At 47.8% G+C, this 26,306-nt stretch overlaps 7 protein-coding genes across 7 annotated transcripts; 2 read left to right on the forward strand and 5 right to left on the reverse strand.

Moving 5' to 3' along the window:
- Positions 1-509: 509 nt before the first annotated feature.
- On the forward strand, positions 510-3,405 carry F4822DRAFT_183245 (protein phosphatase 2A regulatory B subunit). Its single transcript, XM_051453439.1, has 4 exons — positions 510-902; positions 991-1,350; positions 1,408-2,663; positions 2,717-3,405. The coding sequence occupies exons 1-4, from the start codon at positions 882-884 to the stop codon at positions 3,084-3,086; spliced, it is 2,007 nt and encodes a 668-aa protein (XP_051317137.1). The 5' UTR covers positions 510-881; the 3' UTR covers positions 3,087-3,405.
- Positions 3,406-4,263: 858 nt separating this feature from the next.
- Positions 4,264-6,518, reverse strand: F4822DRAFT_396514 (phosphatidylserine decarboxylase). Its single transcript, XM_051457530.1, has 3 exons — positions 6,469-6,518; positions 5,663-6,370; positions 4,264-5,598 (listed from the first exon to the last, which is right to left on the reverse strand). Exons 2-3 carry the CDS (start codon positions 6,049-6,051, stop codon positions 4,386-4,388), a joined length of 1,602 nt encoding a protein of 533 aa, XP_051317138.1. The 5' UTR covers positions 6,052-6,370; positions 6,469-6,518; the 3' UTR covers positions 4,264-4,385.
- A 76-nt stretch (positions 6,519-6,594) lies between these two features.
- F4822DRAFT_396516 (uncharacterized protein) lies at positions 6,595-9,841 on the forward strand. The gene is made up of 2 exons (XM_051457531.1): positions 6,595-7,359; positions 7,429-9,841. The coding sequence occupies exons 1-2, from the start codon at positions 7,099-7,101 to the stop codon at positions 9,334-9,336; spliced, it is 2,169 nt and encodes a 722-aa protein (XP_051317139.1). The 5' UTR covers positions 6,595-7,098; the 3' UTR covers positions 9,337-9,841.
- A 230-nt stretch (positions 9,842-10,071) lies between these two features.
- On the reverse strand, positions 10,072-12,821 carry F4822DRAFT_427214 (V-type ATPase; the record flags this gene model as incomplete). The annotated part of the gene is made up of 6 exons (XM_051460697.1): positions 10,072-10,128; positions 10,194-11,758; positions 11,831-11,964; positions 12,038-12,059; positions 12,123-12,165; positions 12,294-12,821. 6 exons carry the CDS (start codon positions 12,819-12,821, stop codon positions 10,072-10,074), a joined length of 2,349 nt encoding a protein of 782 aa, XP_051317140.1.
- Positions 12,822-14,829: 2,008 nt separating this feature from the next.
- Positions 14,830-17,136, reverse strand: F4822DRAFT_427215 (sphingomyelin phosphodiesterase; the record flags this gene model as incomplete). The annotated part of the gene is made up of 5 exons (XM_051460698.1): positions 14,830-15,497; positions 15,569-16,317; positions 16,433-16,737; positions 16,801-16,887; positions 16,945-17,136. 5 exons carry the CDS (start codon positions 17,134-17,136, stop codon positions 14,830-14,832), a joined length of 2,001 nt encoding a protein of 666 aa, XP_051317141.1.
- Positions 17,137-18,455: 1,319 nt separating this feature from the next.
- F4822DRAFT_183279 (ACT domain-containing protein) lies at positions 18,456-20,237 on the reverse strand. The gene is made up of 2 exons (XM_051453440.1): positions 19,870-20,237; positions 18,456-19,632 (listed from the first exon to the last, which is right to left on the reverse strand). The coding sequence occupies exons 1-2, from the start codon at positions 19,891-19,893 to the stop codon at positions 18,493-18,495; spliced, it is 1,164 nt and encodes a 387-aa protein (XP_051317142.1). The 5' UTR covers positions 19,894-20,237; the 3' UTR covers positions 18,456-18,492.
- Positions 20,238-23,181: 2,944 nt separating this feature from the next.
- On the reverse strand, positions 23,182-26,135 carry F4822DRAFT_436740 (methyltransferase domain-containing protein; the record flags this gene model as incomplete). Its single annotated transcript, XM_051462336.1, has 3 exons — positions 23,182-24,958; positions 25,516-25,661; positions 26,040-26,135. 3 exons carry the CDS (start codon positions 26,133-26,135, stop codon positions 23,182-23,184), a joined length of 2,019 nt encoding a protein of 672 aa, XP_051317143.1.
- Positions 26,136-26,306: the final 171 nt, after the last annotated feature.

The raw sequence follows: 26,306 nt of genomic DNA on the forward strand, positions 1-26,306 counted from the left end.
GCCACAAAGCTTAACCATAACCACTGAATTAACAACTTCGCGATGCTACCCGAAAAGAGAAAGTAATATTTTAATTGGATTTACTTTTTTCTGTGCCTGCGACGGTAGCCTGGTTGTTATCTGGCATTGTTTATGATATCAATTCGTTGCTGGGGTGCCCGTTCCGTACCGTCGCTTCCTGCCGTGCAGGTATGTACAAGATACAAAATAGAAAATAGAAGGCGCTGATGTACTTCTAATTGGTCGGACTTGTGGCTACGTACCTACATTGGGTGTACATATGCCGTCTCCTTGGCCCTGGAAGATCACCGGAGTCCCTAATCAAGCCCCTAAAAGCACCTAACCAGCTAATCTTTTAGAATCTCAGGCGGACTACCAGACTATTTACAGCAATTAACAGGCGCTTTTCTCCACTTCCACAACGACAACTCAAACTTGGTATCCTGAACCCATTTCAACATCGATCATTCATTCGTCTTTCTCAAGCTAAGAGGCTCAATTTGAGCTGTCTTGTTGCACGAGATATTGCTACCAATGCTTTTCTTGTAAGCGTTGCTATACTTTTACCTATCTACCGTATGCGACAACCCGAAGCCGCAAGAACAGTCTATTTCGTCACGCCCAAACTTGCGTGAATCTTCCCTCGCCCCAAACAGACGGTGAATTCACAACATAATTTTTACCCTACTGGACCACGAAATCTCGACCTCGATACCAACTTATAACTATACACATTGAGGCTTATCGAATTATCACGAAGCGACGCGTTTATCGGTACTAGTCGAAAGACTATTGACCTCGGACCTCTTATACAATTTCTTAAGGAGACGAGAGTCGGGCGTCCCCACCCCGCCATAAGTAGGGGGCTGTGACCTACGAAAATGAAGCGCTTCAGCCGAGCCGTATGTTTGTCCTGTTATTGCCCTGTTGTTTATGATCGGATATCACTACTGTAGAAGTTGGGTTGCTAATCAATAAAATATTCTATAGCTCTCGCGAGGTAAGAGTGACAGCAAGTCCTCTAAGAAGAATAAGGACTCCAAGGATGGCACTGCTTCACCCTCCTCTAGTGGCTCGAGAGAGACCCAGTCGCCTGTATTGACTCCCTCTTCATCAACCTCGACCCTAAACGATATCAGAAACAAGCCTCTACCCCCCAGCAATGCTGGAACACACGGTGGTGATCATGGTAGTCCTGCTTTGCAGGGCCAGGCTGGTCAAGCGTCAGGCCAAGGTGCTCCCGACAGATTTACTAGTTTGGCATCTCAGCAGTCGCCAAATGGTGCCGCTACTCCTTCTCGACATGGCGGCACCCTCCCGCCAACTGTGGTCATTAGCCCAAGTGCTCCAGTATGCTATCCCTTACCTTTAGTTGCCGGGAAACCAGCTAATTCTAATTTTCTATAGCATATCCCGCCCCCTGGTGCTGCCGAGACTATGCCCCACGACCTTGCTCCCCCTAAAGCCGGCCAGAAGTCGATAATGTTCGATCGCCTCCACCAGACGCCGAAAGATGTCCCCGAAGGCCTTCGAACACCCCGAAGACAGAACTCTTCACGATTCGACATATCGACACATCGTGAACTTGAGAAGTTACCCGGCTTCCACGAGGTACCACCTAATCGACGACAGGAGTTATTCATGCAGAAGATCGACCAGTGCAATGTCATCTTTGACTTTAATGATGCTAGTGCTGACATGAAATCGAAGGAGATCAAGCGTCTGGCCCTGCATGAATTGCTTGATTATGTAGCCAATAACCGACAGGTCATTACAGAACCTATGTACCCTCGAGTAGTGGAAATGTTCGCCAAGAATCTTTTCCGCCCAATTCCTCCGCCTATGAACCCTCAAGGAGAAGCATTTGATCCCGAGGAGGACGAGCCTGTCCTCGAAGTGGCTTGGCCCCATATCCAGGTTGTCTACGAATTCTTTTTGCGATTTATAGAAAGCCAGGACTTTAACACGAACATAGCTAAAGCTTACATCGACCATAGCTTTGTGCTGCAGCTCCTAGAGCTGTTCGACTCGGAAGACCCGCGTGAGAGAGACTTTCTCAAGACGACATTGCACCGTATCTATGGGAAGTTCCTGAACTTACGTTCGTTTATTAGACGTTCGATCAATAATGTCTTCTTTCAGTTTACTTACGAGACCGAGAGGTTCAATGGTGTTGCTGAGCTTCTTGAAATCCTGGGATCCATTATCAATGGATTTGCCCTGCCCCTCAAGGAAGAGCATAAGCTCTTCTTGACTAGAGTGTTACTGCCTCTCCACAAAGTCAAGAGTCTTAGCATGTACCACCCACAACTAGCTTACTGTATCGTCCAATTTCTTGAAAAGGACGCCTCCTTGACCGAGGAGGTCGTTTTAGGCCTTCTGCGTTATTGGCCTAAAGTCAACAGCACCAAGGAAGTCATGTACCTCAACGAGGTTGAAGATATTTTCGAAGTAATGGACCCTGCAGAATTTGCAAAGGTTCAGGAGCCTTTGTTCCACCAATTAGCGAAGTCGGTCGCGAGTCCACATTTCCAGGTCGCGGAACGTGCGTTGTATTTCTGGAACAACGAGTATTTCTGTAATCTTGTGAGCGACAACGTGGAAATCATCCTTCCCATCATGTTTGCGCCGCTATACGAGAACTCTAAGGGACATTGGAATAGGTAAGCCACATACAGCAAATAATGTGTTTTCAGAGTTAACAAATTGGTTATAGGACAATTCATGGTATGGTGTATAATGCGATGAAGCTTTTCATGGAGATTAACCCGCAGCTCTTCGATGATTGCTCACACGAATATACGGAGCAGCAAAATAATGCTGCCGCGAGAGAAGCACTCCGTGAGAGGAAGTGGGCCGCTATCACAGAGCAAGCTAATAAAAGGAAATCAAATGGTACTACTGGAAATGGTACCCCAGCCGCGAAGCCGTTGAACATATTACCACGAGTTGAAGAGGCCGATTCGGTTACCGAGGATAACCAGAAAAGGTTGGATTCGCTTAAGTTGCAGGATGCCGACCGAGGGAATCGCCGTCCGAACGCTCACGAACGACAAAATTCAGTGGGTTCTGCTAGAAGCCGGTGATTTTTGGCTCTGCTTCTGCTTGCTCCACGGGCCTTTCGCATGAAAGGTATCCCGATGATCGCCTTCTCATAATAGACCTCAAAGGCGATGGTGGCCTGGTTTACACAAACCCAAAATTTCTGATTCAATTCGCATTACCATACTTTTCTTTTCAGCAACCATAACCTTTCAGCTCGACTACTACAACACTCGATTTTAGCCATGCCCTTTTGCGTGAAAGAATTCAATTCTAATCGCGATTGACTGAAGCGGATCAAATATTTCTGCTTATGCCCAGATGGTACCATGGCTGGTCAATAAGGTAGTTAAGGTCCCGCTGGGGGTTACTTTCATTTCCAGTACATAATTGATGGCTCTATATGCCACTCAAACTCGCCTGGCATCTACCGCACGGCATTTATTGTTCGATGGTAGTCTTTGTCACTCTCTTATGAGGTCAAACTAGCTTACGAACATGATGTCTCAACAAAATGGTAGTGGCTGTAAAGGGAACACATTTGGAGACAAGGAAAAGGAGGATGTCCATCTTTAAGATGTGTGTGTCTGTTGACGAAGGGAGGGCTGGATTAGTTGCTAGAAAGATGGAAAGAAAAAGCCAATTCGAGGAGCAAAAAATGTGTTTTTTTTAGCTCCCTCAAATGTATGGGGTTTTTTCTTGGTGTCGATTGTCAGTCAGCCAGGGAGGACCGATGAGAGTCAGAAAGTTAATTCTTGTGTTGACTCCCTTTTTTTGTGTGGCGTCTAGAGGAGGGAAATTCCAGGGCAATGAGACGACACGGCTTTTTACTTTGCAAACGATAATGCAATCTTGATAGACCTTGCTCTTATATGTCGGTGCTTTGAAAAGTGTTGCGTGTACTAATAACAGAATCCGGGTTTGTCGTTGAGTGAAAATGGTAGGTAGGGGTGATTAGTATAGGATATAGTATCATGAGTGTTGCCAATATGCTGATGTAAAAGTGGATTTGTTATGGTCAAAGCAGCTGAGAAGTAGAGTTGTCTAGTAGCTACACTATGTATCATTTCTTAGGAATTATAGAAGAGAAAAATAGGAAATAGTCATGAGTTTATTCTAATCTACTTGCAAATTATCTCAAAGTGAAATTAATAGATATATTGGCCGGTAATAGGATATTTCATAAATATTCTAAATAATTCACCAATAAGTAACAAGTAATTCATGATAATATTTTACTTTCTTCGTTTTAAACAAGCGAGGCTTGCCGCGTACGGCTAGTTGTATGGTTAGTGAGTTGATATGTACATTCCTTTTCTTTTTCTATATCGTATTTCACATCACTACTCTTCTACAAACCCCAAAGCTTGCCCCATCTTAACCTTCTGTCCCTTCTCAACAGCCCACGCAAAGCCTCCCTTGGCCCCAGGGTTCTCAGCTACAGGTGCTTCAAAAACAAGCACAATCGTGCTTCCTAGCTTGAAACCGCCCATTTCATCTCCACGCCGCAACGCATGGCCACCTAGGACCTGGCTTGCGGCACCGTATGTGGCCTCCGCGAAGCCGGCGTATGGCTCGCCACGGGCTGCCGCCTCTTCGGCTGCACGATCGGCCGCGGTGTCGGTTAACAGGGAGTTAGTGCGTAATTCGCGATCGAAATTGACCATGATGGATCCAACATTCGTTGCGCCGACGGGCACAAAACTGAAGAAACCCCAACGCCAGCGTCCTAGAAGAACGACTCGTTCGTTGAGTGTAAACAAGCCTGGGAGCGTGCGTTGGAGGTAGGGGGAGACTGAATACAATTCCCCTGCGAAATGTCGCCGCCTTTCGACGACCCAGTTAGCGGGAGAGTGAAATCGGTGGTAGTCGCCGGGTGCGAGGTATACAACGGCGTAGTAGAGCGCTGTGCGATTGCCCGGCGACAACAGGTCGTACCACGGTTTTTCGCCGAGGGCAAGATCCGCACGAACTTCGGAGACAGCGCCGGGGCTTGAAGGCCTGGCAGCCTGGTCTTCAAGTTTCTTGGGCTTGTCGTGGCTATCGGGGCCTGAGAGGAGGTTGGGTAGCGTATATGAAATTCCGTTGACACGTGCAAACTCCTCATCCGAGGAAACTAGCTCTTCGTCACCGCGTGTGGGCGTCGGTTTAGGCGATTGGTCAATTACATCGGGCTTTTTGTCTGATAGGCTGGATGTAGGTGTATTTTTTCCTAGAAGCGCATCGATCGTATATGTCATGCCTTTGACTTGTTCGATATCGTTTCCTTCAATCTTCCCGAATTGCAGCACACGTCCATCAGCGGGGGACAATAATGCGTTCGGGTTCGGGTCTAATGGTCGAACACCGGGTTTTAGCGTCCGGTAGAAGAAAGCCGAAAGATTTGGATATACGTGCAAGTCCGGCTCCGATACTTCATCCAAATTCACCCCAAAGATCAATGAGTAGAGCTTAAAGCCTGGGATCCGGAGATAATATGGAATAGTGAGTTCGTTAAACTTCCCCCATAACCTCGACATAGCCTTTAGTGGTAGTGTCGACATTACTTGAACTTGCCTATCGAGAACGAGTCAATCATAATTGTTGTAATAAATTCGTTTTATTTTCACCAATTGCATACCATGGTCCGTCGGGCCGTATCCGTGCCCGTTTCTTGGGTCGAGGGCCATCGCCATCAGCCTCCCTCTCTAGCCTCTCTTTCTCGCGAGCTTGTGTCTTATAAAACTGCACAAAGCCGAGAAATCCAATACCTAATCCGACGGGTATAGGATACCATCGTATTTTTGTGTCTTTAAGCGCAGTCCGCAATCTTGACCCGAAGCGTTCCTTATACTGGTATTTTTGCGACGATCGATGGAAAGAGAGTCTCGGCGTAGAGGTGAACTGCCTGCTCGACTGCTGTGTCGTAGCTTCGAAGGAGTGTCGGAGTCTACATGGCGATAGTAGTGGGCGTTTCAATACAGACATATGGCCTCGGACCGGCGCCGAACACAGACTTGCCATTGACATGTCTTATGGCCTCGGAAAGATATTCTAGAATAGTCCCATTTAAGTCTCGGATATTTGAAGCACACGCTAGATGGTTTAGTCCTATGTGGGGGTATATAAAAAGTAGGAGAAACGATATATTAGATACGATGACATTCGAATGATAGCGGATAACTGTAAACTGGGAAGAGGGGAAACGAGTATTCTTCCAACTGGAGAATTCTAGTAGTTTGAATTCAAGAGTTGGAAAGGTTTAAAGTCTTGATCGGCCCAGGCTAGTACGGCCAGTTTCGAAGACCCTCAATGACGCAGGGCTTAGTGGAGCTAAACAACATTGAAGCTATCCCTTTTCAGCTTAAGTGATAAGGGCGGTGGGAGATGGCAGATTCTAGCGTAGATACTTCTATGGATCCTTGACTCTGGGAAAGGGGTACGTACCTAGGTATCTAAGCCAGCTAGCATGAATCTAGCAATATCGATAGGCGACGGGCAACGTGGACGTTAGGAAGTTGCTATCCCGTTTTTAGTGCCAACATGCAAAATTAAAACCCCATAAACTCCACCAAAAAAAGGCCAAAAGGTAGCTGCTAGAACGCCGTGGTTGAACATTTACGTAAGCAAATGACATGACAACTTGCATCGATACTTCCATCTGTGTAATGATTGTATGTAAACGGGCTGACGACGAGCAAGAGCGAATGTAAACGCCCTTTCCTTCCCTTTAGTTAACTCTTGTTTTCTTCCGAAAGTTCTTTTATTAGGAACTTTCTTAAGTTCCGATTAATTTAATTCAATCCTTTACACTCAACACCCTCCTTATACCACCATCTCCGTACTTTACAGTACATTAACAAGCTACGTGTCTCTTGCGGGAAATCTTCACTCTTGCCTGACATGCTTCCCACCATCACTTGACTACCAAACCTTAGCAGGTAGATGCGCAACTCTATTTAAGAATTTACTACGCGCCCTGTCCTCTCATTAAGCATATCGCGTCACTTGGAGGGGTTGTTTACCTCCTACCCTTTGCGGCTACCCTTTGCGGCCGGAAGGCCGTTGTGCTTCACGATGGCATCCGATCAAGTCGACCCTGCAGCAGCCTCGAGCTCGACGACCTTTACCTTACAGGTCATTTCGCCATCTTTTGGCATACCGCAGCCACTAGCGCTTCAAGATATTCCTGCCGACTTAACCGTCAAACAATTGAAGGAGCGAATCCGAAATGCTATCAATATGAGACCAACAGATCAAGCCCAGCGGCTCATTCACAGAGGACGCTTGCTAGCTCAAGACAGCGAGACAATGACGGATATTTTTGGGCGAGAAGCGGTATGGATCATGCTATTATATAAATGTGGGAGCGCATCAACGTAGCTAACCAACAATTCTAATGAATAGATCCGCTCTACAGACCGTCAGTCGTTACATCTAGTCTTACGAGATCTTTCCGACGTTCGACCAACTTCTACACAATCCTCCTTTCATAACGGAACCCAGACGCCCATCACGGGTCAACAACCCATAGGAGGTCAAGTTCCTCCACAAGGGCAACCACAACAACGTCGCCCAGTCTTTCAGTTGAACATGGGCGCTCCTCCGTTTCCTCAAAATCCTGTCCCTGGAATACATTTTACTGCCCCCTTTATGGGCCAACCGGCGAATCCCCCGAATGTTCCGCAGCACCAATATAATCAGTGGTTACGAGCGATGAACCACCCTCAACCCCAGCAACAAGCCCCGCAAGGGCCGCAAAATATACCTTCGGCTGGTCTACAGACAGGTTCAGGAACGAACACACCTGGGAGAACAGGTTCGCCTTTCCAGTCTGATAACACTCGTACCACGTTTCGTGAAGGTAATGGACCCAACGGCTTACAATGGCGTGTCACTCTTAACGAAACGTTTATTAACCCTCTACAACGACCGGGACGAACGGGATCCCCCTTCTCGGCTGCTAATAATGCAAACCCATGGGTTCCACCACCACACCCTGCGCTAAATTCGGCTGGACGCCAATTATCCGATAACGAAGTGGAGGGCCTTTTACAAGCTTTGGAGGCCGGCTCAGCCACGAGAACCATGACCGATGCTATGCGCAGGAATGCTAGCAGCTCTTCCTTGGCAAATCTTCCAACTGGTCAAGTACATCCTATTCCACCAGGAGTTACAACGCCATTGATCCCGTCCCGAGTGGGGAGTGCTACCGCAACTCCTGATCCTTTCAGGGGTCTCAGGCAAACCAGAGGCCCACCGGTAAATCTATCCCATGCACAGTCGTCACAGGGCACGCCGGAGGTGTACATTTTAAATTCTCCTACGGGACCACGCGCCATTCTACTCCAGAACGGCTCAGAAGCGTACTTCACGCCTCAGAACAGAACCTTGAATCAGCCTATGAACCTACCATTAGGGCAGAGACCGTTTCCGTCAACATTATTCAGCCACTTGAACCCGCAACACACAACACCAACACCGACTACGCAACCGCAGATAAGTACAGTTGGACGAGGTCAGCAAGCAAACAACGCCGCTCAACCACAACCCCAACCGCCCCAAGCCCACCCACAGGTTCAGATCGGTCATGCTGTAGCCCGTGCGGATAACCCACAAGTACAGGCGATTAGGATAGCGCAGCTATGGCCTCACATAAACATGGTTATTCGTTTAGGCCTCTTCATCTGGTGGTTCACATCCCCGTCTTCTAGCTGGACACGTTGGATTACGGTTATTTCCATTGCTATCATCCTTTTCTTGATTAATACCGGGCTTCTAAACCCTCTTGCCGAACAATTCTGGGTCCCTCTTCGTCGACACCTTGAGAACTTAATACCACACGGTGACGGTCATCAGCAAGGCGCACAAGCACCCGCGCGAACTAGAAATGCTCAGGGTGCGAATGGTGATGCTGCCGCGAACCCCGCACAGCAGGAGAGGGAATTTAGTCCTGTGGACACAGCTGCGAGATTGGTACAGCAACGACGAAATGCCAATGCGAATTGGTTGATGGACCAAGCTAGAAGGCTTGAACGTGCTGGCATCCTGTTTCTCGCTAGTATCGCTCCAGGAGTCGCCGAGCGACATATTGCACAAATGGAAGCAGAGGTGCGAGCTGAACGACGAAGACGAGAGGCTGAGGTCGCTGCGGCAGCTACAGCCGCCCAGGAAGCTGAGAGAGCTGAAGGTGCAGAACAGAGTACCGCAAACGGCACCACCGGGGGAGAGTCAGGTGAACAGAGCAATGCGGCCGCAGATGAAGGAAGTAATGAGAGACCGCCTGCACCGGAGGAGCCACTCATTGCTGTGTAAACTCCGCACATTCAGCCCACGAATTGAATTTACAACATTCACGTGAGGAAGTTGGACGATATCGTATTGGATGGACGAATAAATGTACGGAATATTAGAGTTCTTTTGTTGCCTTGCCCCAGCTGAAACGAAACAACAGCTGCTCTAGGCTCACAAGAGAATATCTTTGTACCTTTGAGATTTTGTTGTTTTACACAAAAGTTCAAGACTTCGGTCAGAATGAAAGGGCCTCAGGGCCACATTTGGTACTTCTAAAAAAAAGACGGGCTTCTTTTCTCTTCTGTTCTACTTCTTGCACAGCATTTCGCATGGAGTTTTGAGTGTGTATGGATGTTTGATTGTTGGAACTGAGGAAGGAAACGAGGAAAGGATAGGAGGATGGGTGGACGGAATTATATGAAAAGTCAAAAGTGATGTAAAATACCGCATCATGAAAATGAAGATAAAGATAACATGTCAAATCGTGTCGTACAAATTTTGCCTTAAGTGATTTTAGAATGCGTGATTAGTCTCGGTGTAAACCGAATTTAGACTATTCAACCGTAGGGTATGCAGTATAAACTTATAATTCAATTGTAGTTCGCAACACTACCGTAACACTATTTGATGATGACATGAGCATATGCTCGATTTGTTTCTCCCACTTTCCTACTCTCCACTTCGCGACCAGACTCATCTATGCATGTATGTACACAAGACCCAACAGCTATGAAACATCGAGTTTCAAGTACCTTCTTATTCGTCAATGACAGACGCGAACTTGTCCAGCATGTTCTGTTGGATGGTCTCGTACTATAATCGGGTTAGCATCTACACTGTCAATGTTATAAAAGAGGAAAGAATAAAAATAGGCATACCTTCTTACTAATAGCCTCCTGTCCCTCACTCGGCAGCTCAAACTTCAAAGATCTCAGCTGCGCCTGGAGATCACTCGTAGCCTCACGGACCTTAGCCCAGCTCTGGCCCTGAGCAATCGCCTTCTGCGCCTCATCATGGAAACCAACCATGAGTTTCATCATCCACTCCGTCTTCCACAGAGGACAAAACTGGTCGTAATCCGAGTAACCATTCTGCTGTAAGAAGTCTTCCTTGAGTAGAGTAGCTAGGTCGAGGGTAATCTTGTCTGGGTCGGATAACGCTGATTTACCGACGAGCTGGACGACTTGGTCGAGTTCTTCGGAATCGGAGAGGAGCTGCTTGATGCGGTCGCGTAGCCGCGGGAACTCGGGGTAGTCCTTTTCGTACCAGCGGTCTAGCGTGTTGGTGTACTTACTGTACGACACGGATGTGTTGATCGACGGGAAATGCTTTCGCTGCGCCAGCCGCTTGTCCAGACCCCAGAACACTTGCACGATACTGAGAGTTGAACTCGTGACGGGATCGGAGAAGTCACCACCAGGGGGACTGACGGCACCGACAATGCTGACACTGCCGTCGCGCGCGGGAGAGCCTAGACAAGTTGTCTTACCCGCACGTTCGTAGAAACTGGCTAGCTTGGCACTGAGGTAGGCGGGGAAACCCTGATCAGCGGGCATTTCACCGAGACGACCGGAAATTTCACGCAGAGCTTCGGCCCATCGCGACGTTGAGTCAGCCATCATGGCGACGTTCATGCCTTGGTCACGGAAGTACTCAGCGACCGTGATACCGGTGTAAATAGAGGCCTCTCGGGCGGCGACAGGCATGTTCGAGGTGTTGGCGATGAGGGTAGTTCGCTTCATGATAGGCTCCTTGCGGCCCTCGACCTCGATGGACAGTTCGGGGAAATCCTTCAAGACTTCAGCCATTTCGTTTCCACGTTCGCCGCATCCGACGTATACGATGACGTCGCTGTTGGAAAACTTGGAGACGGATTGCGAAATGACAGTCTTGCCGCATCCGAAAGCACCAGGAATGGCTACGGTACCACCTTGGACACTGGGGAAGATGGCGTCGAGAACTCGCTGGCCGACGATGAAGGGGCTGTCGGCGGAGAGCTTCTCGGTCGTCGGTCGTGGGACTCGGACGGGCCAGGTTTGCAGCATTCCATACTCGGTCTTTGTACCGTTGAACTCGACCTCGAGGATCTTCTCATCCACGGTATACTCACCCTTTCCAGCGATCCTTGTGATGGTTCCCCGTGCTCGTGGGGGTAGTAGGATCTTGTGTACCTTGATAAACGAGTTCTCGAAGACAGTTCCCCATACGTCACCACCCGAAATGTGGTCGCCGACCTTGAGGGTAGGTGTGAATTCCCACTTCTTCTTTCGGTCGAGGGCCGGCGCTGCGATACCGCGGGGAATGTAGATACTTTGGGCCACCTGGGCAATGTTTTCGAGGGGTCGTTGGATACCGTCATAGATGTTGTGTAATAGACCGGGGCCGAGCTCGACGGATAGAGGCTTACCAGTTCGTTGGACGGGGTCGCCAACGGTTATACCAGCTATACCCTAGTATTAGCTTTATGTCTATTTTTGGGTTATCAGAGTTCTAGAAGCTTAGAACTTTAACGCACCGGTCTCTTCGTAGACTTGGATAGTAGCTTGGTCGCCGTTGATTCGAATGACTTCACCGACTAAGTTATCGTGGCCGACCCTCACAAGTTCGTACATGGCAACTCCGATCATGTCCTCGGCCACCACGACAGGTCTATTATAGTGATGTATTAGCTTCTCAAGGTTCGACGAGGGTTATATGGAGGGGTGGTGTAGCTTGTACGAACCCGGAAACGGAGTAGATCTTGCCTGTACACACCCATTAGTTAGTTTAAACAAGTAGCAACGTTTGAGATAGTTAGAGCTACATACCACTATTGAGCGCTTCCGAGTCGCCATTTGTGGCTTTCGCTGACTATGTAGATCACATATATTAGACATCGAGGTTGACAAACTCGTGGAGTTGGACAGATTATAGCTATTTGTTTTGTTGCAGTTTTTGTTGTACTGCAGATGTGGATTGGACGAATGAATGAAGCTTACCGGAGCCATCTTGAGAGGTTGTTTCGAAATAGCAGGTGGCTCTGCAGCTGTTGGAGATATAGATGGAGCAGATATTTCAAAGACGGGGACAGGTGAAGTTAGAGGTGATGGTCCCGACGTTGATTTGGTCGTAGATGTAGAAGTAGTTGTAGTGGTAGAGTTGTCGGTGTTAGCGTTGGCGTTAGTGGGTGTTGTGACGATAGCAGCGGTAGCAGCAGTGGTGGTGGCTGTATTATCGTTAATGCTAGTGCTATTACTAGTGCTAGAAGCGCTGTAGGCAGTAGCTGGTGACAGTACTGGACTGGGGGGTAATGATTGATTAGAAGCTTCAGCTATCAATGCTGTGGCTTTAGCGGCTTTACCAGGGCTGAAGCTGCCAGGTGACGCAGGTGACGCAGATTGTTCAGCAGCAGGTGTACCCGGCCGACTTGAACTGGGGCTAACACTTGGACTTTGTCCGTGGTTTCCCCGTCTGATTAGGTCCACTAACGACGGCCGGGCCCGCAGCGTCGGTCGCAAGCCGAGCATACAATCTGTAGTGAACGCGTTTAATTGTAGCGTAAACCTTCTTCCTCAAAAAACAAGGTTATCGCTGGCGAGGTCGACGAGAATCAATTAATTATTACTTAAAGAATCATTCAGCTGCTTGATCCAAAGTCGCATACGTATGTTGCATCCGGGAGATGGTGTTGATTACGACAAGTTACGACAGGTTACAATCGATACCGAAGATTATCTGATGTAGGTATAATAATAGCCTGAAGCTACCTAGTATCACCCCCTGAAACCAAAACTTGGAAGTGAAAGTACAAGTACGAATTCGCCAGCCTCACCACTAAAATTCCCTCATTTGTGGAATACTTTAGGCTCCTTGGCTGCCTCCCTCGCTACGATAAGCACAGACATGTTATTGTCACTTCTATCTTATTTCTCACCACCATTATTCCCTTTCCATACCTAGGTATTAGCTACTAATCCAACGTTGGATCCAACGATGATGCTATTCCCACCTTTGATATTCATCTCTCGAACGTTCTGCGACTAATTGCATTAGCTACCAACAGATGCATACGCACCCACATACAATTACCCTATCAAAAGCACCAAGAGAACCGGGGCACTCCTCTCGTATGGGGTTATACCAACGTCATTTGGTTGGCGTAGTATCCCGATTACTCAACTTCGTCTACACTCACTTTTAACATAGGTCGCGACGCATAGCTTCCTTGGGACGAGATCTTACCAATACGTGTATAAAGCCAGCAAATGTTGATGTAATCCTTCAAAGTCATGAAGCTTCAAGCCGTGCTCAGAAGTCGTCAAACCCAAACTTTCGAATATGACCATGCACAACATATCCTGCTCCTATTCTATTAATCTTCCGAATAACAAATAAAATCGAATCTCAATTATTCTAGCTCATGGGGGGAGAATGCCGAGTTTTCCCTTTGGTGACCCCTGCACATCTGCCCCTTATCGAGGTGAAAATATTGTTTGAACATTAGATGCTTTCATAATACTTCGTCAGGATAGGGATATCATATATCCTCAACCATTAATTGTACCAAATAGCTAATTTTCCATCTCATAGATTCCTCACATTCATTCGTGTATACTTTTGTCTCATGCTTGTTTGTATAGGGGACGTTTCGCCAGGCAAGAAATTTCTACGCGTATTTACACTGCCGATCAAATATATTCGTTCGATTTTATTGGACTTCATAAGATTTTCATTGAAAATAGTATAAACTTGTCCAGGTACACAATGTCATGTTTGCTAATTTGGTAATATGCAGGTGCAAGTTATTTACCATGCGTATGGTTGAAGCTATTCCGAACGAGGGGGCGAGAAGAAAAGGGGAAGAGAAGCAAAAAAAGATTGAAATAAAATAAATAAAAAGGGAAAGGACAGAAACAAGATGGAAATAAAATAGAGAATAAAAGAAAAGAATAAAAAAAGACAAAAAAAAGCTCGGTACTGGATTCCCTCACCCCTCCTCGAATCCAGGACCTACGAAAAACTCGCTTTGGACGGTCGTACTGTCAAATTACGCCAATTGTCAACGCTCCAAGCATATGACCGCCTCATGGTAGTTTGTTCATAGCCATCAAGTCACCAAGGGTTACGTCCATCTAATTGGGTCGGCTTGAGAAATTCAACTATTATTTTACTATATGAACCTTTGGTCGGTTGTCAGGTACAATAGGGAAGTACCTTGGGATTTTCTTTTTAATTGGCTGCACCTACTTGCCCTGAGCATCAACGCGCTTTCCACGTTGTTTTCAAGCCGGGATTAAGGGTGTAAGAAGGTTGGTTTGAGTGCACGGTACTCTGGAACACCCCTCGTAGTCTGAGAAGCCATTCGCGAGTTGAACTCAATACCCAATAGTGCTATTTTCACCAGCTTTGACCTAGAATAGATGGACAGATTCCCAATGCGTGCAGTTATGTAAAATACGTACATAATTGACTCCTGCCTATCCTATGTAAAAATAACTTATAGTATGCTTCCCATCCTAAACAATATGCTGATGCTTATAACAGTCCCTTCTCAACGACAATTTCCTCAAACATTCTTAACATATCCACATCTCTAACCAACATCCCCAGCGTATCCCGTATAATTGATTCTCCGCACTCATCCTCCTCGTCAAGTAGCACGCCCGCCTCTCCCCCTTCGGCAAGTCTATCAAATTTAAGACCAGGAGGTATACAATTATCCTGCGCCCTTGCGGCCCTCAACTTGCATATTTCCGCCTTTCTACATTGCTCATCACACTCGTCCACATTCCACCCTCGTCTTCTCCTTGCAAAGTATTCATTAAATGCCGTTGCGTTGCGCTCCAAGACCTCGGTCACGTTATGCCAAAACGCAGGTGACAGATCTTGTACCTGGAAATCCTTTGGCACGCGCCCAGAAGATAAATCCAGCCCGACAAGCGGCCCGTAGGCCTCCCGTGCCGAGTAGTATTTGGTCCATTTTGGTCCTGATGTATGGAAGGAGGGGTCGCTCGTATTGGCGATGTAGGTCGTAGCGTCAAGAACAGCAAAGTTCACCGGATCCACGGTATACACACGGAAGGCGGGATGACCCGAAGTCGGTGTCATGGACGGCGCGATGTACGATGTTACCAATGCGTTGGCGTGGGATTTGTTGTTGTAATCGGCATATGAGAGCTCGAATTCGTCGAAGTGCGTGTGGCCTATTTCTCGTAAGCATTTACCTCCAACCCCCTCCAACCAATAATGGAATAAAAAAAGGGGCAAAACTTACCAAAAAACATAGCTGCGATCGTACCAGAATACCTCTTCACGATCTGGTCAAGGTAATTCGACCCATCATGAAACGCATCCCGACTTCCCAAAGGCATATGTCCGATAATATACACAGCCTCACCCGCTTTCTCCGCAGCATCCAGCTCACCAACCAACCATGCCAACTGTCCGCTCGGATCTTTCTGCATAGGCTCCTCATACAGCCAATAGTTATGCGCGTAGTACATATTCGTGCTAAGCGATATAACACGTAGCTTACCAGTGCTAAGTTTACCGTAGCCAATCTTATAATTCGTAAATCGCGCCGAGTATCCCCCAAACTGCCTCGTCGTATCCGCAGCACTGGGTCCGATCCACTGGGACCAAGCCGAGGCTAGGAGATCGTATAACCACTGCGAGGTATTGCTATCTCCATCACTTCCAGATCCATCTTCCGCTACGGGTGGGAACGAATTTGCGGGCGATGCTTCGTGGTTTCCAGCGGTACCGTAAACGGGGTTTAACCCCGCCGCAGACATTCGCCCGTATGCATCTGCGATGCCGAATGTATTCTGTGCGCGGGAGGTATCCCAGACAGCGTGATCCACGATGTCACCCGTGAATATGCTGAAATAGACGTGAGGTACGATTTTCTTGATCGCTGCGTACATGCTTTCCTCTAGAGTAACGGGAGCGTCGCATGTGTGTTCGCCATTGAAGCCAGCCGGGAAATCGTTCTGGCCTGGTTTGTCGCTGTCGGTGTATTCCCTAAGGCGTATGTTAGCGAATTCCCTGTAGAGTATCGTCCTAAGCCACTCAGGATAAAGTAGGTGTAATCACAACCCCAACCCCCCATCTTTCGTCCCATATCTTGAGCACTCACCTGCAACAAATCGGCTTCGAACAATTCGCATTCGCACCAACGACATATTGCGGATCAACATGTATATCCGAGAAATGAACAACGTATATCGGATCCAAGTTACTCGGCAATGGCCTCCCATGCCCATCGCCAGGAGACGGAAACGACACATTATGCGGCGCGACCTCGGGATGTGCACACAAGCCCATAAACGCCACGCATGCAAGCCGCGAAGTGCGAGATCCGAGAACTAACCCACGCAGCCCGTGTGCAATAATTGGACCCTCGAGGGCGATGGTGCCTTCGCAGACGTCGGGGTCTTGGATCTGGGATAGGTTAGTAATAAAATTTTTGGGAGAAAGGGGTAGGAAAGAAGGGAGAATACGCACCCCGGCTCGTTTACATAGCGCCGTTGTAACAGAGACGAAGAAACCGTCTCCTTGTGAGGCAAGCAGCTTGAGTTGTAGTAAGACCGCCTTAATTCGATTATATGTTAGCATATATCTCCCCTATAAGTGTATTCGAGCTCTCACCTCACAACCACCGCACGACAGAGGACTCTGCGCATCTTCCCTAGTACTAGTAACCAGTGCGTCAAGACCCAAACCACCCATGAACCCCTTCGTCGTACCAGAACTCAATACTTTCTGAGGATCATCGGCAGCACCAACGACCCCCACGGTGGCACCAGCCAAAGCCGCGAGAATGAACGATAGGACCCGCATCTCGGCGTCTCTATGTTAGTACCTGACCGCCTAAGCTGCTGTAGGCTATAAGTCGTATTATATAATCCACGGTATTGCGTGTAAGTATCCAACAATTACCACCTTGATCACCTCAACTCTAAAAAGTTAAGAATCCAGAAATTGCAAAAGCAAAAGCAAGCGCAAATGTAAATCCCCAGATTCCATCAAATCCAATACATACAAAAGCCACCCGACCCGCGAGTAATTGCACATACACTTTACACTAAAACCCGTGCCCTAAGATCTGCTTACAAAAGCCGAAAGTACCTAACTTATAAGTACGGTACAGTTCAACACCAACCTCGCAACCCCAACCCTGCGCCACGGGTTGAGTCAATTGCGTACATGAAGCCCATCCTCCACCAATCAAAGCACGGAACACTGACACGTAGGGCGGGAAGTCCCCCACCTAGTCCAAGCCCATTATTGGGTCACCGGATCTTATTGTTAGTTCCAGCTTGCAGCACTAACACTGTATTTAGGGAAAGATAATAGGACATAAAGCTCAACAAAGTTATGACATAATTCCTTATAAGTCCTAGATATGCTGGTGTGAGTGGAATTATGCAGGGTCTTTTTTATTCTTACTAGCCTCTAGAAAGTCTGCGCTGCAACACGTTCCGACGAACCACAGTTACAACTATATTTCTTGGCTCTGTCCGTCTCCCTATCCAACCCTCAGCCTTATAGGACTTTGTTTCCTCTATGTCAGCTTGCTAACCTTATATGTATGTATATGTATGTATATGTATGCATAACTTTTTCGTTTGTTATAAATTACTAATAACATGCGGTAGATGATTGTACCTCTGAGAATATCTTCATCTCAAACACGCAGACAGATGATGTTCGATGCATGAACGCCCGCCTTTTCATGCAACCAAATTAGACCTAGCCGGTCGACGCCATGATGCCAGGTAGTGCAATAATTCGCTCACTTCCTTTTCCCTCTTTCCTCATTAACAATGCAAGCCTCAGTAAGTAAGCAAGCTCGTTCAACCCATTATGCTCCTCCAGCCCGTCATAAAAAACGCCGGGTACCTAAATCGAACAATATGATAGGATATGGATGAAAAAAAGGGAGAGGGGAATTTTCAAACCCATAAGCTTGCCAACCAGATATTTGAAATGCTACCAATGCCAACCGCTCAGTCTAATACGCCGTGATGAATTTTTGTTTTTTTCGCATGAGAGGAAAAAGTATCATGGTCATCCCGCCATGATGTCGTACTTTGTTGACCCTCCTGAATCTGAATTCTAGTCCAACCCGGTATCGTCATCTGCTGAATGATATCCTACACGGTAATGCCTTTTGAGGATGAATGGAGACACTCCTTACCCCTTAGAGAGAAGAGGTTTCAGCACCTCAAGCGCCTTCATAGACTGTTCACACGATAAGATAACCGCACCAGCACGAGCAGTCGAAAGATACGAAAGCTCGCTGCTAACGCCCGTTTCTTCCATTCCCATTTCCTGAATGAGTTTTCCCGCAACGCCAGAAACGATACCCGTCGCTTCTAGAGGGAGATTCACAAGATCTAGGAAAATAGGAACGAGATCACCCTCCGTATCACCGACAAGGGAATCTCCAAAAACGCCGAGGTATTCTCTATCCAATAATAACGACGGTGGGTCCTCCTGAGCTAGAGTAATCGAGAGAAATCTCGGTTGCTTGGCGAGGACGGAGATAAGGCTCGTATATAATTTCGTATCGACGTTATCAAGCCAACTCCTTCGATGGTGTCCGTTCCCGCTTGAATGCCTGCTTAGAGTCGGCCGGCGACTATAATCCACTAATTGCGATGGATCCCTGCCAGAGCATTGCACTAAACTGAGATAGGGACTAATATACGGAACGACGTTTCGCTTCTTCAATAGTTCAAATGTGCGAATTTGTAGCTCTGCTACGTTAGAGGGAGGTGGCGTTGACGGGGGCTCGCTACTTTGGCTTTTGCCGCGAACGTGCGACATCGCACTGGGCGATACGTACGCTGATTCATCCTTATCAAACTCGAAATTTCGAGCGAGAAGTACCTGCACTACCGTCTGTCGATCTTTGCTGGGAACCAAGATGAAGTCCGAGTAGTACGTCGTAATGAAGAAGATCGGTACACCTGCCAGGGCAAGAGGGGAAGTCAAGTCCATAACTCGGCTTCCCGCATCCATTCCAGCACTTATCACCGAAAGGATTAGATAACTGTCCTTCGAGATCGTGACCGTCTTCGACAGATTAGGAGGTAGGCGTTTAATGACCGGTTCAAAGACATTCTTCGCCCAATTACTATGACACACCACCGAACATTCAACCGGCGTAATGCTTATGTTGAGGAACCCATGCTTATTGTCGATGCTGAGTCCTTCCGCCTCAGGGGCAAGGGAGTCATCCCCGCCTTGAGGAAGAAGGACCTGTAAGATAGCCTGGAGAAAATTCGGATACAGATGCAAAGGAATGTGTATCAAGCGGAATGTTCCATCCTAGAGTCATACGAGTCAGCATGCTTGGTCAACTTTTTTTTTTCTCGCGCCGTGATGGTCGCGTGCATTGCAGGAAGTACCAAAATATGCGCCGAGAGGCCTTGGGTTGTGTTACACATGAGGTTGCCTTGTAACTTGACCTCGAGACAGAATTGTGACAGCAGCCGGTAGTATTATTGCTTCGCGAATAGGAAATTGGTGTAGAGGATTCAAGATAGGAAGGTGAGAGATCCTTACGAGAAATGATATCTGAGCATTCATAATGACAGTGTCGTATCTGTAATGCCGTAGATCGCGACCAGTGGCCAGAGCATTCGACCCCGATCTTCGGGGACGGGAAGACCCCTAAAATGCACGGATACAGTGACGCCCTATAGCGGAGGCCCGGGTTGAGTTGTGATTGGTGAGATGGCCCTCGCTTTTGGCTTGAAAGTTCCGTGCTCTTTGTCTTGGCTAAGCCCGACAAGGATCCTTGTGACGATGATGATAGGATAAGAACACAAAAAGAATCTTGGAAGCGTAGATAGGAACTTCGAGGAAGAGGGGAAAATACAAATAAATGTAACAATTATATCAAGTATCAATGAAACGGATCTTAACCCTAAGCAGGAGTAAAAAAAGATAAAGAAAACAAGATAAAATAAATAATAATGATAATTGGCCTTTTTTTGCTTTGAGAGATAGGAAGCCGAGATAGGGCGGAGGCACTGCGGGACAACGCTGGGACACACTAGAGCTGGTAAGGGACTAGCTCTACGTTGTAATATTGGTTGATAAAGAAGAAGCCTTCGCGATGACCCCTTTTTAAGACTTCGATTCCGTCCGAGAGTTTTAATAGCGTGACATGGCACCATTTGCAGGTAGAAGAAATCCCACAGGGATCGACGCCTAATACGGCCTCCAGGACCAGGACTGGGACGATTGGGAATGGGGACTGATAGGAGACGCAAATGCGTTGTGCCGCGGTCGCTTGTCTTTCGCCGCGGATGCAAGGTAGATGCAGCTGCAAACAGGCCGAAGCAGATCTACCTAAGGTAAGGGGGGTAAGAAGGGTCCGAGATGTGACCCTCGACAACCAGGAAGCATCGAGAGTGGTTGTGGGTTGTCATGTAACAGACCGACGTCGACCGGTGAGAAAAAAAAGAAAATGCGAGGACACCAAACCTTATTTATGTCTTTCATGTCTTATATGTAGGTGTATGTGCTGTATGTATGTACGTACGGGAGAGTAGAGTAACAGTATGGGTATGGGGATAGGCTGGGATGGTGTAATCTACTGCGAGTTAGCTTCGTGAACCTGGATGGTGTTCCTGGGCACGAACTAACAATACCAACCTACTACATAGTATAATGCGCGTCGTATGCACGCCATCTTCCCTTCCCTATTCTGGTAATCCGCTAACGCGCAAAGGGGTGTAAAAGGGGATGCAGCCACTCTCGACATATCGCATCAGCTCCTCGAGCGCGTGTCGGCGTCGGGGAGGGACAGGCTAGGTGAATTTGGGATCATCTTGCAGCACTACTCTTTATGACGGTGCAACTTTGCAACGCTGTCTAGCGTGGGGGGGCTTGGGTCCTAGGGGCCTTTTGGGTCTTGGATTACCGGGAGATGTATCCTGTGCTTGGTCTATCTGCAAGGGAATTTTCTACCCTTCTGCATGATGATGTCTGCCCGGGAGGGGTGAGCTATTGCCTTTCCATTCACCCAGTCATACCTAGGTAAGTCCCTAGCATCTGAAGGAGGGAAGCAATATACTGTTGCAGAACAGCTGGGTTGAAAAAGGCCCAGTAACACGACAGATGTGATGATCGCCCTTGGTAGGTAGACGGCGATATGCTATGCAGGTGAGTGCATTATCTGGAGTGCGACACTAGAAGAATATGGAGAATAGATAGAGATACTAAGCCGTACGGACGTTACTTTTTGAAGGACAAGCCGTCCGTTGGTACCTGAGTTTTCGGGGAGAATTCACCTCATCATTCAATGATGTGTTGTCGGTGCAGCCGTCCGCTTTTCTGTGGACGCAATGGGACGTAATGCACTGCTGCGGACTGTGGGCTGCAGTGGACAAGATGCTGGGGGTGAAGAGGTACGGTGCAGTACTGTACCTAACCACTGGGCACTCTTTGACCCCCTTGCTGCCCCGCATTTTCCTATCTCGACTTGCCCGCCGAGCGAATGTCTCATGGATCTTGTCATCTTGTCACCGTTGCCGTATCCACTACTACATTGTAACATGGTAACGCCATTTGTCTAAGGTTGGCGTAACGAGGCTGCTTATTGGAAGCATAATATCGAAATAATTTTATGTGACCGGTCATACCAATCACGATACCTTGCGTGATGTGATGTCGAATATTCGACCGTGGATGCCGTCTTAGTGCCGAAAAAAAAAAAAAAAAAGACAGAAGAAAAAGATGCCTCATAGAATGCCTAATGACTAGTAAAATGTTCAATTGGCATTGCTCCCGTCCCCCCAATTCGAATTGAGACTGGTTCGATCCGAGTCTGGGGTTCTCGATTCAGAGCCGAGTGTAACCATGTCTTCCGTACAATTTCGATCAAAATAAACCCCACGAAGTTGTCCTTCATCCCGTTATACCCGCACCATATTATTCCCTACCATCCTGCTGCGCCATACAGGATCAATCGCGAAATATCGTGCTTACAATTGCGCCAGTCAGTCGTCAGAGCCAGGATCATATTACCTTCGGGTCACGGGGATTTCCGTCTCTGCGGCAGGCATCGCGAATAGGAATCAATTGGGGTCAGCAGGATCTAGATGAAACTAGCCACCGTTGTCGTCATGAATGATGAGAGACTAGTCCTCATTAAATTTCGTACAGCTCGTCTCTTCGGCGCCACCAATTAATTTGGTTAGCCATGTTCCCTTTCTAGGGCAATCACCTATCACCTTGGCAAAAAACTACCATTGCTAACCGATGATGACGGCTCCCTTGAATATGGGGCTTTCGGTATAATTAATTGCGTTGAAGATGGTCTGCAGGCACGCGTGGGGTTATGCGTAGCATCAGGCCGTCATCGAGAGCCGGGGTCGTCCAAATAGTAAGCTTGCATCTCTCTGGCTTCTCGTTGGAAGAGCTTCAGGTGAGTCTGGCTACCTGAATTTTCTTTCTCGCGAAGCACGGCGAAAACCCGAATAAATTTTTTCTCGGGGCGCTGCATTTGTTCGAGTTGCCTTGCGTCGAGGCAAACTTTCCACCTTCTTAGACAGGCTTAACTGATCGATGCATCTTGTAGATAGGCAACTTTGCCGCGGCCCACTGAAAAATGCAGGTTCATGCATGACATAGGCTCTAAAGTATGCCCAATTATCGTTCCAGTTTGCCCGGTTACCGCCAAAGGCGACCCTTTCTGCCCCTAACCTACCTAGGGACCAAATTCTTGCGGGGCCGAACACAGGCAACTGGTTCAGTTGACGCGCGATCTGCGAGACCCCGGATTCTGACGACAGTTTCATTCGACTTGAATGTCGCCATTTTGTATTGCCGCGGCTCGGTCAAGACCGACGTCAGTATCTAGTCAACTTAAGGGATCGGGCGTTTAACGCCTACTACGACCAGGTTTCGAGGGCTTTCATGATAGTCGAATACTGTCTCCACCCAGCAATCTTGGACTAGCTCGGAATGCTGTCGGAGAAATAGCCATCTGTCGGTCACTATCAGGGATTCGGTGACGATGGCGCTGAAAGCCATGAGACTCCAGATAGCGCTGAGTTCTCGCTTCCGTGGTCCGTAAATTTCTTCATATCTTGCAATTTCCTCGTCCGTGACGTCACTCATTTTCTCTCTTACTATGTCGCAATACTCGTGATATTCCGAATTAGTGGTCAGCTTACTGATCGCACCTCTCACATATGAGCCGAATGACTTATAGCATGATTTCCGGAGAGAACCGATAATCACCGGGTTGGTGCTGACGTTGAACGGGCTTTGGGATGAATCGTCGCTATCTGCAGTGTCGCCGTTATGGTGAACCTTGGTGATGACGCCCTTGTCGAGAAACATCTTTTGTAGTACGGCGCGATAAAAATGTCGAGTAAAGAAGGTATCACTCTCGGCTTCGGTCCAGTTTTGCGGAGCTTGGCATGCCATCATCCGAGCCGTAATATTGAGTCGCACACCCATGCCGTTGTAACTGCAAAGGTGATCGCTCATCGGGAATCCTTGTGGGTCGCGCCTCTCAGATTCTCTGACCACGCGACCATTGAGTGCCTGCAGACTTGGTCGCATATACGGAAGTTTATATGTCGGAGGGCCCAACTTTTCTGTCATCAAATTGTAACAGCAACCGACAATGGCAATAGCTTGAACTCGCGGGTTCAACACTAAAGACCGTATGCCATGGTGCGATAAGTTCCCGCAAGAATGAATAGAGATGGCCATCAAACTTGGGTCGCCTCGTCCTTCCTCTTCAGCCAGAGGGTCTCTTTCTAATTGACTAATCACATCCGACAAGTCTCCTGACTCTAACCTCCCTTCTATATAACGTATGAAACCTTTGCCTTCTTCGGGGGTGTAGATGGCTTCAAATTCGGCTGGGGGTCTGAGATCAGCCACATACTCACTTGAGATTTTAACAGGATTTGCCGCCCTTTTTAAAGCCTTTTCGTCTAGTTGATCTTCGGGGATCATACTGTCGAGCTTTTGCATCCATAGTTTCTTGTTCCGTATGATTTTGGGCTTTTCTGCAACACCTGCGTGGATGTCGAGTTCTTTTGCACCGACAATATTGTGTTCTCTACCCTCGACAGCTACAATTTGTTTGTTATAAGGAGAGCTTGCTAATGCTCTTCCCAGGTAATTTTGACCACTTCCAAAGTCCACAAAATGGGTAATCTGTTTGTGATAATCGGTAGCAATATCACTGGCGAGTGAGTCCACGTAACTTGCGAAGTTACTCACTTCGTGAATTTTCTTCGGTTTCATTCCAACGGATACCATGCGCGTCAATTTTGGAAGTTTCTCTTTCTTTGGAGTAAAGGATCGTGCGAGGGAGAACCGTCTTATATCCTTGATATACTTAGCCAAACTTTCTGGCGGTTGGGGATCCGGAAGATTGTCTAGATTATCCCTCATTAGGAGATCTAGAAATTTGATAGGCTCACATCCTAGGAGGTATGGTTGCCAGTCATGCGGTACAACCGACTGAAAAAGTCCGGGTTCATTTGTGAAGAAATCCAGAATATGCACGCCTCCGCATAATATTTGGAAGGTATCCGATGTAGTCACAAACTCGAGGAGCTGCTCGATGTATGCATCAGGACTCTCCCAAGAATCTGGGTATGGAAGGGGTTTCGTTGGCCTCATATTTGAATATTTAACAATGTCATAAACGAGTGTTGAGTAAAAAGAATGTTGAAGTTTAAAGTGACTGAATTGACTCAGAAATATTTTGAATTTCACATCTTTTTGGCGGCCTGATTATACGAGTCCTAAATAATAAAATTTATTTAAGTTATGCAAATTTTGGGCGGTAAAACTTACAGTTGTTCGGCAGCTGCCGAGATTCTTCCGCCGATCTACCAAAATTGAAAGCAAGCAAGCACCACGTCATTCGTCCCAATCGCGGTTTCGTAGGCCCCTTACACTTTTAATTTCCAACCAACACATACAACATCTAAATCGACATAACACCCAAACCCACAACACCACAAAGCGCAGATGTAGCCTATACATGCATCGGCGCATCTTGAAGCCACCAGGATGATGTCCTCAACGAACGAGGAGGACCCTTTCCTCCAAGTCCAACAGTAAGCCCTCCTCTTTCCACCCCTAAAGACCTACGACTAACCTACCTACCCATTTTCTAGAGATGTCCTCTCACAAATGCAAACCGTGCGCCCGCTCTTCGCATCCTACCTACGAATCCGCAGCCTAACAAGCAGCACCACATCCCCAGAACTCGCCTCCGCGCGATCGGACCTCGAACACGCGCTCGCGACACTAGCTGAGGATTTAGCGGACCTAGTTGAATCAGTCCAAGCCGCTGAATCGGATCCCGCGCGCTATGGACTTTCTGCGCATGAAGTCACGCGGCGCAAACGATTGGTGCAGGAAGTAGGAGGCGAGGTCGAGGATATGCGGGAGGAACTGGGTAAAGCGGCGGCGGCTGGACCGAAAGGAGAAGGTTCGGCTGCGGCGCGCGCTGCGAAGGCTGCTGCTGATGGTGATTTACCACATCCGAATGCTTTTGCACTTGACGACGGGGGTGCTGGGGGGGACGATTACGCTGAGTTTGAGCAACACCAGCAAGTGCAGATGATGCGGGATCAGGATGAGCAGTTGGATGGTGTGTTTGTTACGGTGGGGAATCTGAGGAGACAAGCTGATGATATGGGCCGTGAACTCGAGGAGCAGGTTGAGATGCTGGAGACGGTTGATACTCTAGCAGATCGCGTTGGTGGACGGTTGCAGACAGGCATGCAGAAACTAGGGTATGTCATGCGGAAGAACGAGGATCGGTATAGTAGCTGCTGCATCGCGGTGCTGATTACTGTTTTGATTATACTATTGGTACTACTACTGGTGTTATAAGTAACTAGGCGTTCTTGGTACGGACGCAGGCCCGATTCACAGCGAATTTCTATACGCATGTGGTCACATAGATGGCAAATAATAGAGCGGCTACCTCAATGGTTCTCACATTTTTA

The sequence above is a fragment of the Hypoxylon trugodes genome (genome assembly GCF_022578975.1).
Source record: "Hypoxylon trugodes strain CBS 135444 unplaced genomic scaffold F4822scaffold_3, whole genome shotgun sequence".
Classification (NCBI taxonomy): Eukaryota; Fungi; Ascomycota; class Sordariomycetes; order Xylariales; family Hypoxylaceae; genus Hypoxylon; species Hypoxylon trugodes.

Coding starts and splice junctions, on each gene's coding strand:
- F4822DRAFT_396514 (XM_051457530.1), bottom strand. CDS start 6,051: ATGTCAATGGCAAGTCTGTGTTCGGCGCCGGTCCGAGGCCATATGTCT. Junction 5,599..5,662: donor ATACGGCCCGACGGACCATG/GTATGCAATTGG, acceptor CGTTCTCGATAG/GCAAGTTCAAGTAATGTCGA.
- F4822DRAFT_396516 (XM_051457531.1), top strand. CDS start 7,099: ATGGCATCCGATCAAGTCGACCCTGCAGCAGCCTCGAGCTCGACGACC. Junction 7,360..7,428: donor ATATTTTTGGGCGAGAAGCG/GTATGGATCATG, acceptor TCTAATGAATAG/ATCCGCTCTACAGACCGTCA.
- F4822DRAFT_183279 (XM_051453440.1), bottom strand. CDS start 19,893: ATGAATGCTCAGATATCATTTCTC. Junction 19,633..19,869: donor ATGCTCAGATATCATTTCTC/GTAAGGATCTCT, acceptor GTATGACTCTAG/GATGGAACATTCCGCTTGAT.
- F4822DRAFT_183245 (XM_051453439.1), top strand. CDS start 882: ATGAAGCGCTTCAGCCGAGCC. Junction 903..990: donor TGAAGCGCTTCAGCCGAGCC/GTATGTTTGTCC, acceptor AATATTCTATAG/CTCTCGCGAGGTAAGAGTGA. Junction 1,351..1,407: donor TCATTAGCCCAAGTGCTCCA/GTATGCTATCCC, acceptor AATTTTCTATAG/CATATCCCGCCCCCTGGTGC.